General features: G+C 57.8%; 4 protein-coding genes across 6 annotated transcripts; 3 read left to right on the forward strand and 1 right to left on the reverse strand.

Annotated features, from left to right (window-relative positions):
• The first annotated feature begins 940 nt into the window (after positions 1-940).
• JUNB (JunB proto-oncogene, AP-1 transcription factor subunit) lies at positions 941-2,752 on the forward strand. The gene has a single exon (XM_082649779.1). The coding sequence runs from the start codon at positions 1,215-1,217 to the stop codon at positions 2,256-2,258; it is 1,044 nt and encodes a 347-aa protein (XP_082505905.1). The 5' UTR covers positions 941-1,214; the 3' UTR covers positions 2,259-2,752.
• Positions 2,753-4,917: 2,165 nt separating this feature from the next.
• Positions 4,918-8,106, reverse strand: PRDX2 (peroxiredoxin 2). The gene is made up of 6 exons (XM_082649783.1): positions 7,987-8,106; positions 7,413-7,517; positions 7,163-7,316; positions 6,427-6,549; positions 6,132-6,262; positions 4,918-5,234 (listed from the first exon to the last, which is right to left on the reverse strand). Exons 2-6 carry the CDS (start codon positions 7,513-7,515, stop codon positions 5,149-5,151), a joined length of 597 nt encoding a protein of 198 aa, XP_082505909.1. The 5' UTR covers positions 7,516-7,517; positions 7,987-8,106; the 3' UTR covers positions 4,918-5,148.
• Positions 8,107-8,249: 143 nt separating this feature from the next.
• On the forward strand, positions 8,250-10,997 carry THSD8 (thrombospondin type 1 domain containing 8). Its single transcript, XM_082649786.1, has 3 exons — positions 8,250-8,450; positions 9,785-9,990; positions 10,861-10,997. Exons 1-2 carry the CDS (start codon positions 8,252-8,254, stop codon positions 9,982-9,984), a joined length of 399 nt encoding a protein of 132 aa, XP_082505912.1. The 5' UTR covers positions 8,250-8,251; the 3' UTR covers positions 9,985-9,990; positions 10,861-10,997.
• A 24-nt stretch (positions 10,998-11,021) lies between these two features.
• Positions 11,022-15,062, forward strand: RNASEH2A (ribonuclease H2 subunit A). Of its 3 annotated transcripts, XM_082649780.1 has the most exons (8): positions 11,033-11,285; positions 11,503-11,574; positions 11,700-11,826; positions 11,920-12,007; positions 13,317-13,454; positions 13,560-13,647; positions 14,630-14,753; positions 14,862-15,062. In XM_082649780.1, exons 1-8 carry the CDS (start codon positions 11,159-11,161, stop codon positions 14,989-14,991), a joined length of 894 nt encoding a protein of 297 aa, XP_082505906.1. In that variant the 5' UTR covers positions 11,033-11,158; the 3' UTR covers positions 14,992-15,062. The 3 variants fall into 3 exon arrangements, with proteins under 3 accessions (XP_082505907.1, XP_082505906.1, XP_082505908.1); XM_082649781.1 differs by lacking the exon at positions 13,317-13,454 and having other exon boundaries at positions 11,022-11,285; XM_082649782.1 differs by lacking the exon at positions 11,700-11,826 and having other exon boundaries at positions 11,958-12,007.
• Positions 15,063-16,053: the final 991 nt, after the last annotated feature.

The following is a 16,053-nucleotide window of genomic DNA, read 5'->3' on the forward strand; positions in this document are numbered from 1 at the left end:
CTCTCATGTCTCAACCGGAGACCCTCTGTCAGTACTATCTCAGTACTGAAGGGGTGCCCCGACCCTTCTAATTCTCCTCCGTCGGGCCTTCGCAGATGACCCCCAGTGACCTCCAACCTCTGACAGTGTCTTAATCTTCTACCCCACATATTTTCCTTGACTCAGTGTACCCCAGGACCCTCACTCACTTTTTCCATATATAGGACCCCCAATTCCTTCCCCTTCCAACTTGTGGGGGACTCTCAGTCTCTCCCATGGACTCCAGGACCCCTACTCATTTTCTGCATAATGGGTGTCCAGCAGCTCCCGTGTACACTTTTGATCGCTCCCCTTCCTCACTTTTCCTGGGTTCAGTTCCTCTCGTGAAAATTCCAGTCCCTCAACTCTTCTGTACCCTGGACCCCCCACTCAATTTCTGAGTCAGGCGTCTCCTTACCACTCCCCCCCCTACCCTGCTTAACCCTCCTGTCTCTCCTTTGGGGGGTCTCTCAGTGTATTCTCAGCCCCCCAGCCCCTCTGGAAGACTCCAGATCCCTCAGGCCTTTCCGTGTGCAGCTCGGGACCACCCCCGTCCCCCCAACACACGCACACTTGCTCTGTACCAGTTCCTCGTATCCCTCATCGAGTACTCCAGGGGAGTCATCGCCCTCCCTGAAGCCTCTCCCCGTGTACCTCTGACCGCCCCAGCGCCCCCTTCCTCGCGCACCAGGGTCCTCTGAGCCCCTCCCCCTGCAGTCGCTCCGAGCCACCCAGCCCGTGGCCGCTGTTTACAAGGACACGCGCTTCCTGACAATGACGCGAGCCGCCTCCTCCCCTTCCCCACGCTCCAGGAGGGGGGCGCGGGGGCCCGGCTCGGGCGACCGCCAATCGGAGCGCACTTCCGCAGCTGACAATCGCCGTATAAAGGCGTGTGGCTCCGGCTGAGCGGCCGGGACCTTGAGCGCGTCCAGGCCAGCATCGGAGCCAACGGGGAGCGGGGAGCAAGGGGGACGCAACACGAAGAAAGCGAGTGCGCCAGAGGGGGGCAGAGGGGCTAGAGAAGCCGCACAGAGCTTCCGTGCACAGCCGCCTGTTGGCCTCTCTCGGCCCGTACAGGCCCCCGGGAACGCGCGTCCAGACACCTGGTCCAGCCACCTCCGCGGACTGCGCGCGCCTCGCTGCAGCGAGGCCCGGGGCGGCCCCGCAGGGACCCTCAGACCGACCGGGCCGCCCGGATGTGCACTAAAATGGAACAGCCCTTCTACCACGACGACTCATACGCAGCGGCCGGATACGGCCGGACCCCGGGCGGCCTCTCTCTACACGACTACAAACTCCTGAAACCCAGCCTGGCGCTCAACCTGGCCGACCCCTACCGAAATCTTAAAGCACCCGGAGCGCGGGGCCCCGGCCCAGAGGGCAGCGGTGGCGGCAGCTACTTTTCCAGCCAGGGCTCGGACACCGGCGCGTCGCTCAAGCTCGCCTCATCGGAGCTGGAGCGCCTGATCGTCCCCAACAGCAACGGCGTGATCACGACGACGCCCACGCCCCCGGGACAGTACTTTTACCCCCGAGGGGGTGGCAGTGGTGGAGGTGCGGGGGGCGCAGGGGGCGGCGTCACCGAGGAGCAGGAAGGCTTCGCCGACGGCTTTGTAAAAGCTCTGGACGACCTGCACAAGATGAACCACGTGACGCCCCCCAACGTGTCCCTGGGCGCCAGCGGGGGGCCCCCGGCCGGGCCCGGGGGCGTATATGCCGGCCCGGAGCCGCCTCCCGTCTACACCAACCTCAGCAGCTATTCTCCAGCCTCTGCGACCTCCGGAGGAGCCGGGGCCACCGTCGGGACTGGGAGCTCGTACCCGACGGCCACCATCAGCTACCTCCCACACGCGCCGCCCTTCGCCGGCGGTCACCCGGCGCAGCTGGGCCTGGGCCGCGGCGCCTCCACCTTCAAGGAGGAACCGCAGACCGTGCCTGAGGCGCGCAGCCGCGACGCCACGCCGCCGGTGTCCCCCATCAACATGGAAGACCAGGAGCGCATCAAAGTAGAGCGCAAGCGGCTGCGGAACCGGCTGGCGGCCACCAAGTGCCGGAAGCGGAAGCTGGAGCGCATCGCGCGCCTGGAGGACAAGGTGAAGACACTCAAGGCCGAGAACGCCGGGCTGTCCAGCACTGCCGGCCTCCTCCGCGAGCAGGTGGCCCAGCTCAAACAGAAGGTCATGACCCACGTCAGCAACGGCTGCCAGCTACTGCTTGGAGTCAAGGGACACGCCTTCTGAGCGCCCCCCTATCCCCCGTACGGACATTTTCCCAACCTGGACGGCTGGGCGCACGCCTCCCATGGGGCGAGGGGGCAGGCGGTGGGCACCGGCCCCGGGGCCTGGGGACGCCACAAACCACACTGGACTCCTGCCCGCCCGCTCTGCGGCCAGTCCTTCCACCTCGACGTTTACAAGCCCCCCTTCCACGTTTTTTTTGTATTTTTTTTTCTGCTGGACTCAATTCATATTGAATATAATATATTTGTGTATTTAACAGGGAGGGGAGGAGGGGGCGATTGCGGCGGAGCTGGCCCCGCCGACCGGTACTCAAGCCCTCGGAGATACTGGGGAGGGGACCCCCGCCCCCGCCCTCCCCCCCTCTGCACCGTACTGTGCGGAAGAAACGCGCAGTCGGTATCTAAAGAATTTATTTTAAGATGTGTTTGTGTGTGTGTTGTTCTTACTTTTTATTGAATCTATTTAAGTAAAAAAAAAAAAAGGTTCTTTATTAATTTCTGTTGTCTTTTTTTCCAAGCCGGGCGGGCGGAGGGAGGAGAGTAGTGGGATGCCCCCACCCCACTGCGGCTTGTGGCTTGCTCCTGTAACTGTGTCAATCTCGCCAGCTTTGTTCAGACATCTTGCGTCCCCAGCCTGGGTGTCCAACCCTTCTTGCGTCCCCCGATCTCCCGGGTTGGAAGGTGCAGGGCGGGGACCAGGTCCCGCAACTCCCCAGCACCGGGGGACAGGATGCCTGGGGCGAAACGCGCAGTGCGCAGGCGCGGCCCCGCCCAGCCGCGCGCGCCGGGGCTTTCCCCGCTGACGCTACGGAAGCGCTGTCCAAACATGGGCTGATTCTGCCCAGTGACGCGACGGCGGTCTCTGGGCAGATTCCGGGAATCCCCTCCCCCGCTCTGCCGGGCAGGGCCGCGGCGCCGGGAAAGGGGCCGGGATTTTCCCAGGCTGGCGGCTACCAAGGCCCGGAAAGCCCCAGGCCTGGGTCCAGAGCGTCCGCGGTGGGCGGGCCGCACTCCAGAACCCCGGGAGCCACCCCAGAGTCTCCCCCATCGGGCTGGTGCCTGGGTCCTGCCGAGCCCACGCCAGCTCCGTCTGACCTGACCCGGGAGGGGGGATGCAGTTGCCTGCGCGTCGTTGCCGCCGCGATCCCCTCCCCACCCCCGCCAGGAAGGGCGGTGCCCGCCTGCCAGTTTCCCCTCCCGGGTGCCAGGCCGGGAGCGGGGCGACTGCCAGGTCTGGTCCTGCCGGGGCGGCTGCTCGAGCCGCCGGGCGCCGCCGCCGCCCTCTCATGGGGCTGCCTCCCCCGCAGCTGTGACGGGTGCGAGCGCGGCTGGTGAGCCCCGATGGGGATCTGGCTGGCTTCGGAGCTGGAAGCCCCCAGAGCAGCAGAGAAAAACACAGATCGAGAAACCAAGCCACAGGGGCGAGGTGGGGTAGAACAGACGCTTCATTAATTCATTTATAAAGTACTGAACAACCTGGCCCAGGAGTCACAGACGGGACCAGGGCCGACAGACAATAAACAAGCAAGCGTGATTCGGAGATGGTGGTAAGTGCTAGGAAGAAAAAAAAAATGGTCAAAGTGGTAGTGATGGGGCCGGGGAGGTTAGCTGCTTTGGAGAATGGATTGGGAACATGGAACTTTAATGAGGCGATTTTTCAGCAGCTTTGAAGCTGAGCCCTGAGAAAATCCTGAGTAACAGCGTTCTGGCAGAGGGAACAGCACATGCAAAGCTCCTGTGGCCAGAACAAGATCAGCCTGTTAAAGAACTGCAAGAAGGCTGTGTGCTGCAATGGAGTGAACCAGGAGTTGGGAGATGAGGTCAGGGAAGACCACACAGGGCCTTGGGGAGGACTGTAGATAAAATCCCAAGGCTGAGATGGGTGACCTTGGAGGGCATTAGGCTGGATAGCAGTAATAATGGGTCTGTGGATTAAATGAGCTTGTCAGTCCTGTTCTGTGGAAGGAAATGGGGGCTCAGAGTGGCAAAGCCACTTGCCTGAACATGCACAGCATCAAACTGAGCTCCTTCAAACACTGTCTTGCTCCTAACACCTGCCTCCCAGCCTAACCCTCATCCTTCCACTTCAGGGGCAGAGGCACAGCCCTTCCAACCTGGGGTGGTGTAGAACTTGCAGCAGGGACTGTGCCTCTACCTCAAGCTCCCTCTCTTGGTTCTATGCTCAGGATTGGGTCCCCACCTTCTTCCAGCCCCAGGAACTTGGTCCTAATAACCATTAACAGAGCCCTGAGCTTTACGTACTTCATCTCTTTTAACGTGAAATGGTGAAATGTAGGTTTGTCTTTATTCCCATTTTGCTGTTGAAGAGACCCAGGGAAGATCACAGCTTAAGCGGCATTTGAACCCAGGCTGGCTGCTGTTTAGGTGTGGGCGCTGCTCTGCATGGCCAGGTTTCAGGTTGTAAGGCAGCCTGGGACTTGCTCCCTGCAAGGGGCCAACAGCACCATCGCCCCCGGCCCCTCCACCCGTCTTCAGGCCAAGGAGAAAGAGGGAGGAGAGTAAGCAGTGAGCATGATGCAAGACTGCCACCTTGTGGTGGAGATCGGCAACTACAATGTCAGTTTCCCAGGCCACAGTCTGGAGAAGGGGGTGGGGAGTGGTACCACGCCAGGACAAATCACACCAACACAGACTTACATCTGTCCCTAATACTTTATTAGTCGCCTCTAGGCCTGTTCTCAGCTATGTGGGCTCCAAGGAGGGGGTCACCGTTCACCAGCTCTCAGCTGGTAGCTTGAGAAAGCCTTGGCCTAGCCCTCTGGGGTCATGGACTGTAGAGTCTGAAGGGGCCTTTCCTGGGTCAGTATGGGGCACCCAGGTGGGGGCACAGATGGGGGCCAAGACCCCAAGCTTGCCACCCCTCTGCCAGCCTAGTTGTGTTTGGAGAAATATTCCTTGCTGTCGTCCACGTTGGGCTTGATTGTGTCACTGCCTGGCATCCAGCCAGCGGGACAGACTGTGGAAAAACAGGGGTGCACATATGAGGCCAGAGTGCCATATTCAAGGTAGACCAGTAGTGAGGGGACAAAAAGAGGCAAAGCAAGAGCATGAGTTGCAGAAGAAAAAGCCTGGAGCCAAGTGGTCCAGGCCTAAGACCATGCCACATGGTAAGAGGAGCCCTCCAAGCCCAGCTGCAGGATTTTCTGACTGACATTTTATTTTATTTATTTATTTATTTTTGGCCACACCATGTGGCACGTGGGATCTTAGTTCCCCGACCAGGGATTGAGCCCGTGTCCCCTGCAGTAGAAGCGCAGAGTCCTAACCAACGGACCACCAGGGAAGTACCTATTTTATTATGTAGTTTTTTGGCCGCACCGTGTGGCTTGTGGGATCTTAGTTTCCCTGACCAGGGGAAACTCGAGCCCTCAGCAGTAAAAGGCAAGAGTCCTAACCACTGGACCGCCAGGGAATTCCCTGGCTGACATTTTAATTTCTTTCTGGCTCCTTTAATCGCATCTTTCTCTCTTAGGCGGCTGGTGGACTTTGAGGGCCTGTGGTCAGGCTGGACTTAGCCAGCCCCAGTGGACTTTGAGGGCCTGTGGTCAGGCTGTGGCCTTCACATGAGAAGATACTCTGATCCAACTAACATTCAAGCCTGCCTTGGCACAGGCCTTCTCAAATACCTTCTACAGATTTCTATTACCTCCCCAGCTCCCCACCCTTATATTGGGGTATCTCTCCCACCAGACTAGAAACTTCCTGCAGACAAGGCCCTGAGTTAAATCTTCTTTGGGGCCCTCACAACCACCCCACACAAGCGACAGGGCGGGCAGTGAATGTATGTGTGCATGACAGAGGGGCTGCATATGTACCCATGTGTGAACACATGTGAATGTGGGTTTCGGCTCACCTTCCCCGTGCTCATCTGTGTACTGGAAGGCCTGGACCAGCCGCAGAGCCTCATCCACAGAGCGCCCCACAGGCAAATCATTGATGGTGATCTGGCGAAGGACACCCTTGCCATCGATGATAAAGAGGCCCCTGAGATAGCAGAGTTCACAGTGAGGAGCCAGAGTTCCCACTGTCAGGACCCAGGGAGGGAGCACCGTCTTCCTGCTAGCCACAGGGCTGGGGGCAGGGAGGGCATCACCCAAGAGCGATCCCCTCACTCTGAGGATGGGGGCTTCCTGAGGGTCCCACAGTACCTGTAGGCGATGCCCTCATCTTCCTTCAGCACGCCATAATCACGGGACAAGCTTCTGGTTACATCAGCCAGCAGGGGGATGTTCAGGGGGCCCAAGCCTCCCTCCTTCCGGGGGGTGTTGATCCTGTGGGTGGGGGAGACAGGGCTGGGACCTCAGGATGCCTGGCACAGCAGGGTCCTCACCCTTTGGGCCTGCATGTGATAAGGGCTGGAGAGGGGGTGCTGGAGGTGAGAGATAAGGGGCTTTTGAGCAAACCCCAGGGAGCGCCACCCACCCCACCCTGAAGTGGCTGCTGGGGCTGCTTCTCACAGCTGGGAAGACTAAGCTAATACTCTAGCAAAGTGGCTTCACATGTACTGGTGGTTTCCAGCACCTTGAGGCAGAGAACCTGCCTTAGAGTCCCCATCCTCCTCTCTCTAGCTCTGTGTCACTGGGCCCAGCCCTTCACTCTCTTGAACTGGAGTTTCCACCTTGCTGAAATAGTTCACGGGAGGGAGGCTGTGTTGCCCTAAGTGAAAAAAAGCATCTGCTAACTCTCTACGCCACGAAACTAGTTTCCAAAAGCTAATTACTGTCATCATCATTGAGGACTTGGGAATCACTATTTCCATTATTTTCTTGATGGGAAAGGGAGACGCAGAGGTTGAGCACCGGCCAGGAGAACACACAGCTCAGAACCTATAGAGGTGTAGGTTTAGCTGCACCCTTCCTCCTTACTGGTCCCCACTGGTCATACCAAGCCAGGTGGGTGAACTGAGAGTCCACAGAGACGCCCAGCACATCGCAGTCCAGCTTGTGGAACTCCTCGGCACGCTCACTGAAAGCGATGATCTCCGTGGGGCACACAAAGGTAAAGTCCAGCGGGTAGAAAAAGAGGACCAAGTATTTTCCTGGGGAAGGGGGTGGGAATAGACAAGGAGTTAGGGCTCAGTCCCTCTAATGCCTGTGCCCCGCCCCCACCAGGGCCCCCTCCAGGCCGCCCTCACCTTTGTAGTCTGAAAGCTTCACCTCCTTGAAGGCGCCATCCACCACGGCGGTGGCCTGGAATTCCGGGGCGGGCTTTCCGATGTGCGCGTAGCCGGAGGTCATGACTGAAAGCCGAGACCCCCGCCCGGTCAGTGCGCCCTGGACGACCCTTTGTCCTCGCTTCCCAAGGTCACGCTGCGTACCGGGCCCAGTTACTGAGTCAGAGCGGCGGAGGCAGCAGTACTGCCTCGCACCTTCTCCGGGACCAGGTTGGCACGGCCTTGAGACTTTGGGAGACCCGCCCCCCTGGACAGCTAGAGGGGCCGGGCAGCTGCCGGCCGGCCCCCAGTTAGCGTGTCGGCCTGAGCGCGGTCGCGCAAGCCCACCGCCCCAGGAGGAGATGCCGCGAGCTGGGGGCGGGGAGCCTGGGGATGCGGCCTGTACTCCAAGGCTCTGGCCTCGTTTTTCCCCGCAAGGACAAAGGCGGCCACTACGGCGGGCGGAAAACAAAGGCGGCCAGCGCTGAGGTCCGGATAGGGCCCAAGCTGCTCCAAGGGGACTCCCCGCAGCTCGATGCACTCCAGGTGTCCATACCTGCGTGGGAAAGGGCGGGACGCACAGACTCGCAGACGCACAGACTCGCTTTCGTAGGGCGAAGTGTGCCCTGGGCCTTGGAGCCTTTTATATTAGGCCCGAACCATGACGCCTAGCGCGGAGGGGTGGGCGGACGAGCGGAACGGTCGGGTCCACTGCAAGCGCAGGGGAGGGAAAGAGGAGCCGGTCGCGACCACTTGCCCGCGGGCGGCAGGGGGAGACGCGCAGCCGCCGGCCCCGACCACTGCGTCGGCCCGCGGGGGTGATGCGCGGGGCTCCTCTTTGGAGCGAGCTGGGGTCGGTTGAGTCCGGCATGGCCCGGAGCGGTTTGACACTACTGTTGCTGCCTCTGATACTCCTGCTGCTGGCAACTCCTGCCCAGGTTTCCCCCGACTACCAATACTTCGGCGAGCAGGGAGAAGGGGACACCTGGGAGCAGCTGCGGCTGCAGCATCTGGAGAAAGGTAACTGCAGGCTGCGGCTGTGATAGTGCAGAAAGGTGCTTCATTGCCCCACGTCACCATCTGGCTGCAAATAGACCCTCCTTCAGGGACCTCAAATCTCTGCCCAGGGGCTTCCCTGGTGGCGCAGTGGTTGAGAGTCCGCCTGCCGATGCAGGGGACACGGGTTCGTGCCCCGGTCCGGGAAGATGCCACGTGCCACGGAGTGACTAGGCCCGTGAGCCATGGCCGCTGAGCCTGCGCGTCCGGAGCCTGTGCTCCGCAACGGGAGAGGTCACAACAGTGAGAGGCCCGCGTACCGCAAAAAAAAAAAAAAAAATCTCTGCCAGCTATGCACTGGCGGCGCCCCTCGGGCTGATTACTTTTCTCTGAGGCTCAGTTTTCTCATCTGTAAATTGAGATAGAGACTGTCTATAAGCAGCCTACACCGGGAGAGGGGACGTGAGCAGGCAATAAATACCGACGCAGACATATCCATAAACTCATGGATAAGTGCTGGGAAAGGCGGAGATAGAAAAGGCAGGGTGCAGGTAAACTTCTGAAGTCAGAGAAGGCCCGGCTGAAGATAGGTAACCAATGCAGCCGGAATGACAAGGAAAAGCCCAAAATGCGAAGATTTAGGGGGAAGAGTGCAACAGGGAGTTGGAACCGCAAGTGCCAAGGCCAAACGGCCTGACAGAGGACTGGAAAGAGGCCAGTGTTGTCTGGCAGAGGCTTGGTGAGGGCATGAGGTGTCAGGACTTTGTGAGCCACAGATTTGGGCTAAGACCTGTCAACTAGGGCTGTAGGGAAGAGTCAGTAAAAGAAGGGTTGTGAAGGGCGTCTAATAAACGTTGTAGCTGCTTTGAAAGTGATCATAATAATTGTTTTTGTGTTATGTACTAGCACATCGCCAGGGGCTTTAAGTACCTTCGTTATGACAATTATGTCATTTAATTTACCACCTGGCAACCCTGCTGGTCAGGTGACACTGTGCCAGTTGGACAGGCTCAAGATCATGCCCCTGGAGAGAGGAGTCATCTTCAGATGGTGGACACCAAGGGTGTGGTACCACATTCCCAACTGGACAGGCAGGCACAGGTGGGAAGTGTCATTTTGCAGTCCCTCTGGGCCATTCACCAGTTGTGTGAGCTTGGAAGGGTGGCTTGTTCTCTCTAAGTTTCAGTTTCCCCACCTGGGACTAACGGTAAGATTAGAGATAATCTATGGCTGGGTACCTGGCACAGAAGCACAACTGAGCAAATACGAACTGTTGTGATGTATTAGTGTCTTTCTCCTCCTCCCTCCCTGGGGGTGCGGGGGGAAAGGTTCCCTCCTACCTGGCCCTCCATCCCTAGACTTGGAAGACTCTGCCCTTGGCCCGTGGGGAAAGTGGCGCTGTTTCTGCGACCTGGGCAAGCAGGAGCGCAGCCGCGAGGCTGTGGGCACAGCGCCGGGCCCGGTGTTCATGGACCGCGAGAATCTGGTTCAGGTGCGGCCCTGCCGGCAACGAGATTGTTCATCCTGCGAGCCGAACGACTGCGACTGGAGGCCCTGAGCCCGGGTGAGCCTCGGGCGCGGAGGAGGCGGGGCCGGGGCTGATGGGCAAATCCGGGGCCGCGGGTTCCCAGGGTGGGCAGGGGAGAGAGGAAGGGCTGTGGGGGGCGGGTACGAGGCGGGCCTCGAAGAGGGAACAATGGGGCACTAAATCTGGGGCTTGAGTGCAGCGTGGGAAGGGAGGGCTGAGTCAGGAGATGGGAGCCCCGCTGATATCCGAGGAGAAAGGAAGAAAGGTGGTGGGGGTGGGGAGGGGAAAACGCAGATGGAGGAACTGGGACCCTGATGAGGAACAGAAACCCACAGTCTGAGGGCGTGAGCTCTGTTGAGAGCAGGGAATAGAAAGAGACATGTCGTTGGAGTGGTGGACAAATCTGGGAGGCGTGCTCCTCGCTAAGACGTGGGAGAAAGAGGGAGAAGGGTGGGAGACGGGGCGGGAGCATGAACCCTGAATTGGGGATGGAGGGGAAAGGAGCCTGCGTGGTGGGCGGAGACTCTGAGCCGGAGTCTGTAGAGGTCTGGGATCTCGGTTCGGGGGTAGGAGAGGCTTAGCCCGGATGAGAGAGAGGGTAGAAAGCAGGCGAGAGGCGGGGGGGTGGCTCTCCCGGTGAGCTACGGAGAGAGAGAGCTGGGGGACTCTAAGTCCGAAGGTTTGAGCCCAGCGTGAGCCAGGATACCTAGTCCAGGGGGCTTAGACTGTGTGGAGTAGCAGGGACCTCGAGTACAAAGAGCCTGAAACCAGATGGGGGACAGGAACTCAGTGATGCGGACACCGTATTCTGGGAGTCTAGTGGTATCTGACCTTTTAGGCTCTGACCGGGTCGAATCCTTCAAGGCCCCCCTCAATTTCCCCTTTATTTCCCTCTCCTCCCTCCAGCCCCGGCGGGCGGAGCTCCAGTGACACCCGGGCGGAGCTTGGAAAGCGACCCCGCCTATCCAGTTCCCCAACCATAGAGCTCGGCTGTCAGACTCGGGAACTACAATTCCCAGGAAGCTGCACGGCAGCGACGTCGGCGTGTGCTGCGCAAACGACAACGGCGGCGGGAACGTTTGGGGCGTGTCTTGCGCGGCGATTGGTCGAGAGCTAGCACTGCCTCTGGGCCCGCGGAAAAAGCGCGCAGAGACCTTTCCTTGCAGACTTTGTTCCTGCCGCTGGTGGCGGCGGCTGCGGCGGCATGGATCTCAGCGAGCTGGAGAGAGACAATACGGGCCGCTGTCGCCTGAACTCGCCTGTACCTTCTGTGTGCCGCAAGGAGCCCTGCGTCCTGGGCGTCGATGAAGCGGGCCGGGGCCCGGTGCTGGGTGCGCCCCCAGGGCCGGGTGGGGGAGGGGCGTGATAAGGTGGATGCAAGTTGCACTGGAACAGGAGCTGGGATTGCACCGCACTCGGGGGGGTGGTGGTGGTGGTGATAGTGGTGATGGCGATGGCATTGGTGATGGCACCGAAAAAAAAAGCGGTGATGATGGAATAGAGATGGCGGCTTTCACGGGCTCACTGTTTGGACCCCCTCTTCCCCAGGCCCCATGGTCTACGCCATCTGCTATTGCCCCCTGTCCCGCCTGGCAGATCTGGAGGCCCTGAAAGTGGCAGGTGAGCCCTGGGGTAGATCTAGGGAGGCGGTTCCTGGGCATGTTCAGGGGCGGGTGCAAGCTGGAGGGGGAGAGCAGGAACTGGGGGAACCAGCCGCTCCCCTTCTCTCCCAATCCTCCACCCAGACTCAAAGACCTTGTCGGAGAGCGAGCGGCACAGGCTCTTTGCGAAAATGGAGGAGGACGGAGACTTTGTGGGCTGGGCACTGGACGTGCTGTCTCCAAACCTCATCTCTACCAGCATGCTTGGGCGGTGAGGGGTCCCGGGGGCGGGGGGGTAGCCATCATGGGCTGGAAGGGATGAGTGGCTGGAACGATGTTGACTGGGCTCTGTCCACCACCACAGGGTCAAATACAACCTGAACTCCCTGTCTCATGATACAGCTACTGGGCTGATGCAGTATGCGTTGGACCAAGGTGTGAAAGTGGCCCAGGTGAGCTAACTGTTGGTTGGATTGCCCCCGTTTAATCACCTCAGGATAAAATAGGAGTATAGAAGTGCGATGGATGATTCAGGAATGTGTTTTACTGCTGTTGATGTCCTACTGTTTTTCCTACCTTAAATGTGTGCCCCACTGAGGACCATGGTGGGGCCCCCAGCCTCACCCCCATCTAATCTATTTCCATATTCTAAAGGCTCAGTGTGTAGAACGAATCCCACATCTGTTCTCCCCGACCGCAGTCTGTATCCTAGCCCAGGGCACCCTCCCCTCCTGGATACCTGCCCCATCCTCCTCCAGCCCCCTCCCCTACAATGTGCTCCCCACACAGCAGACAGTCATTTACGTTTTTGAAATGTAAATCTCGATGTTTAATTTTCTGAACACAGTGGGAATTAAATCAGGAAAGTTTACAGGCAAGTGAAGAATGAGATTAAATCCCCAGAGAGAATTATAAGTTGGTATTGCATCGAGTTTGCAAGGCAAAGAACAGACCGTTTTGAGAGAATCACAAGGGTAAATATACTTGAGATAGAGAATGTAACAAGGGAGGCCTTGCTAAGAAGGTGGCTGAGGTCCAGGGCTGGAATGTGGAGCTGACCATGCAGTACTGAAGCAGACAGACAAGGAGCCTGCCCTCGGATTCATGACCAAATCAGAGGAGATGGATGGGCAGCTGGTAAGCAAATAGTAAAGGTGATTTTTGAGAATAATAAATGCTCTGGAGATTACTTTTCTTGTTACTTTTCTGACCTCATTTCTGTTCTAGACATGTGGTCCCCGTACTGCTGTCCAGGGTACTTGACATGGTCCCACCTCAGGGCCTTTGCACTAGAACACTCTTTCCCAGATCTCCCTGTGGCTCATTTCCTTCAGGCCTTTATTCAGATGTCACCACCTCAGAGTGACCTTCCCTGAACACCCCCAAATTGTTTAAAATTATAATCTCTTCTGGATCTCCCTTATTCTTTATTATTTGTCCTGTTTCTTGTCTGTGGCCCTCACCAGGGTGTCTACTCTGTCATGTTTACTGCTATGTCCTCAACACATAGAGCAGCCCATGGCATGCAGTAGGTAGGTGCTTAATAAATGTAGAATGGATATAGTGTGATCAGGAAAAGCCTCTTTAGAGGGTGATATTTGAGCTGAGACCCCCGAGAGGAAGACGCAGCCTGGGCATGAGCTGAGAGACGAGTATTCCAGGCAGCGGGAACATCAAGTGCAAAGGCTGTGAAGTTGGATCATCTACACAGTTGTTTTTCTGGATGTTTGTTGAATGAATACATTTCTGTCACCACGGCAGGTGTTTGTGGACACTGTGGGGCCCCCAGAGACATACCAGGAGCGGCTGCAGCAGCGCTTTCCTGGTGTTGAGGTGACAGTCAAGGCCAAGGCAGATGCCCTCTATCCCGTGGTCAGTGCCGCCAGTATCTGTGCCAAGGTTAGGCCCCTGCTGGCCATGGCCAGCTCCCAGCATCCCCCTGGCAGGAGGCAAGCATGGCTGCTTCATGGGGAGGGAGATCCCAAGTGCCTATCTTGCCCACAGGTGGCCCGAGACCAGGCTGTGAAGAACTGGAAGTTTGTGGAAAAACTGCAGGACCTGGACACTGATTATGGCTCAGGCTACCCCAATGGTGAGTGACAATAAACTAAAAAGGCAGGCTTGGCATGCTTCTGAGGTTTTCTAAGTTGTTCTGACCACCCCACTCTGCAGCAGAAGAGGCTGAGGCCCAGACAGGGGGGCCACTTGCTTATGGCCAAAATGTGGCAAAGTTGGATTCCAGCTGGCAGACTCCCTCTTCCCTTCTCCCTCCCTCCCTTTCTGCTCTCTCTCTGGAGCCCCAGTGAAGGACTGAGACTCACGATGGGCATCTGTCCATTTGTTAAGGCGCAAAGGGCAGAGTGAGGGGTACTGGCTCCTGTGCAGTGCTGTCCGGTGGCCCCAGCTTGAATCCATTGTTTTCTCTTCATTAGGAGACTCAGTCTCCCTGTTTGTAAAGTGGAAATGATCGTGCCCCTCCCCTCCACCTCTCCCAAAGACACACAAGGGCAGAGGCAAAGATTCAGTGGCTGGGTTCAAGGAACCCTTTGGCAGTTGGGTGGGGTAACACAGCAAGTCTAGGATTGGAACTTAGGTGAGGCCAAAGGGAGGAAACCAGGTCCAGGCCAAAGACACTTTGGGCAGTGTTCATTGCTTACTGAACACCTGGTATGTGACCTGCAGGGCCAAGCCCTGAAGATTTAGCCATGAGCAAGACAAACAAGGACCTCCTTGTGCCCACTGAGTTCGTGGTTACATGGGAGAGATGGGCATTAACTCAATGGTCCACAAATGCTGGTTCAATGCCTCATGTCCTTGGGGGAGGTAAGGGAGATGTCTCAAGGGCAGTCTCCTTAAACTGCACCATAAGCAACTGTTGACCAGGCAAAGAGTTGGGGGGAACTGCTTGTGCAAAGGTCCTGAGGCAGGAAGATGTCTCAGACAGTGGGCGGTGCTTCAGGTACTCCAGAGGAGGACTGAGATGAGGTGGTAGGGCCTCAGATGCCAAGCTGAGAAGCTGGGACATTACGGCAGGGCTCAGGGCTAGCACATTGTCCACCCTACCCTTCCCCCAGATCCCAAGACAAAAGCGTGGTTGAGGGAGCACGTGGACCCTGTGTTCGGCTTCCCCCAGTTTGTCCGGTTCAGTTGGCGCACAGCCCAGAGCATCCTGGAGAAGGAGGCAGAAGACGTTACATGGTAGGTGTCCTGGAGGTGCTATGAGGAAGGAGGATGAGAAGCCAGGGCTCAGCGCTGCCTGAGAGGGCCGATCCCCCAGAAGTCAGTGTCGCCATCTCTCTCCCACAGGGAGGACTCGCAGACGGGGGATCAGGAGGGACTTAGGAGGATCAAGTCGTACTTCAGCGAAGGCCCCCGCCCCCGCCTCCCCCATCGGTACTTCCAGGAGCGGGGCCTGGAGTCAGCCACCATTCTCTAGCAGCCAGCCTGTACTCCCTTTACCTCCTCCCACACCCACCCCACCCCCAGTTTGTGATTAAAATTCTTCAAGGAAAACTAAGTGTGGAGGTTCTGTTTTGGGGTGGCGGTAGGGTGGAGGTGTGCTCTGTCTGCATCTGGACCAAGTTGTTGACTTCTAGAACTGAAACAGGATGGACATTGATTGATGTGATTTGATTTTTTTTTAATATTTATTTATTTATTTGGCTGCGCTGGGATCTTAGTTGCGGCATGCGGGATCTAATTCCCTGACCAGGGATTGAACCCAGGTCCCCTGCATTGGGAGTGCAGAGTCTTAACCACTGGACCACCAGGGAAGCCCCTGATTTGATTTTTTAAATGCATGGTATATTTGAAGCAAAATTAAGAAGGAGTATGCTGAGAAGCTTCCCTCCCATCCTACCCGCAGCACCCTGGTGGGCTTACTGGGGTGTCTCAGTCCTTTGTGGGCTGCTGTAATGAAATACCACAGGCTGGGCAGCTTGTAAACAATGTATATTTATTTTTCACAGTTCTGGAGGCTGGAAGTCCAAGATCAGGGTACCAGCACAGTCAGCTTTGGGGCAGGGCCCTCTTCCAGGTCACAGACTGCCATCTCGCCGTGTCCTCACATGGTGGAAGGGGTGAGGAATCTCTGGGGTCCCTTTTATAAGGGCACTAATCCCACTCATGAGAGAGCTCCACCCGCATGACCTAATCACCTCCCAAAGGTCCCACCTCCTAACACCATCTTCTTTGGGGGGTTAGGATTTCAACATATGAATTTGGGGGGGACACAAATATTCAGACCATAGCAGGTGCCTTCTAGGTCCTCTGGAGATATCCTGGCATGTTACAAACATACATACAGATACATCTTTTTTTTGCAGTACGCGGGCCTCTCACTGTTGTGGCCTCTCTGGTTGCAGAGCACAGGCTCCGGACGCACAGGCTCAGCGGCCATGGCTCACGGGCCTAGCCACTCCGCGACATGTGGGATCTTCCCGGACCGGGGCATGAACCCGTGTCCTCTGCATCGGCAGGTGGACTCTCAACCACTGTG

Source organism: Grampus griseus, assembly GCF_964374135.1.
Source record: "Grampus griseus genome assembly, chromosome: 3".
Classification (NCBI taxonomy): domain Eukaryota; kingdom Metazoa; phylum Chordata; class Mammalia; order Artiodactyla; family Delphinidae; genus Grampus; species Grampus griseus.

Bases quoted from the DNA above. Each gene is read 5' to 3' on its own strand.
- RNASEH2A (XM_082649780.1), top strand. From the start codon at position 11,159: ATGGATCTCAGCGAGCTGGAGAGAGACAATACGGGCCGCTGTCGCCTG. The intron at 11,575-11,699 runs GTGAGCCCTGGG...TCCTCCACCCAG, and splicing joins GGAGGCCCTGAAAGTGGCAG to ACTCAAAGACCTTGTCGGAG. The intron at 13,455-13,559 runs GTTAGGCCCCTG...TCTTGCCCACAG, and splicing joins CCGCCAGTATCTGTGCCAAG to GTGGCCCGAGACCAGGCTGT.
- JUNB (XM_082649779.1), top strand. From the start codon at position 1,215: ATGTGCACTAAAATGGAACAGCCCTTCTACCACGACGACTCATACGCA.
- PRDX2 (XM_082649783.1), bottom strand. From the start codon at position 7,515: ATGACCTCCGGCTACGCGCACATCGGAAAGCCCGCCCCGGAATTCCAG. The intron at 7,317-7,412 runs GTGAGGGCGGCC...CCCCTTCCCCAG, and splicing joins GAAGCTTTCAGACTACAAAG to GAAAATACTTGGTCCTCTTT. The intron at 6,263-6,426 runs GTACTGTGGGAC...CTGCTATCTCAG, and splicing joins GATGAGGGCATCGCCTACAG to GGGCCTCTTTATCATCGATG.
- THSD8 (XM_082649786.1), top strand. From the start codon at position 8,252: ATGCGCGGGGCTCCTCTTTGGAGCGAGCTGGGGTCGGTTGAGTCCGGC. The intron at 8,451-9,784 runs GTAACTGCAGGC...CTCCATCCCTAG, and splicing joins GCTGCAGCATCTGGAGAAAG to ACTTGGAAGACTCTGCCCTT.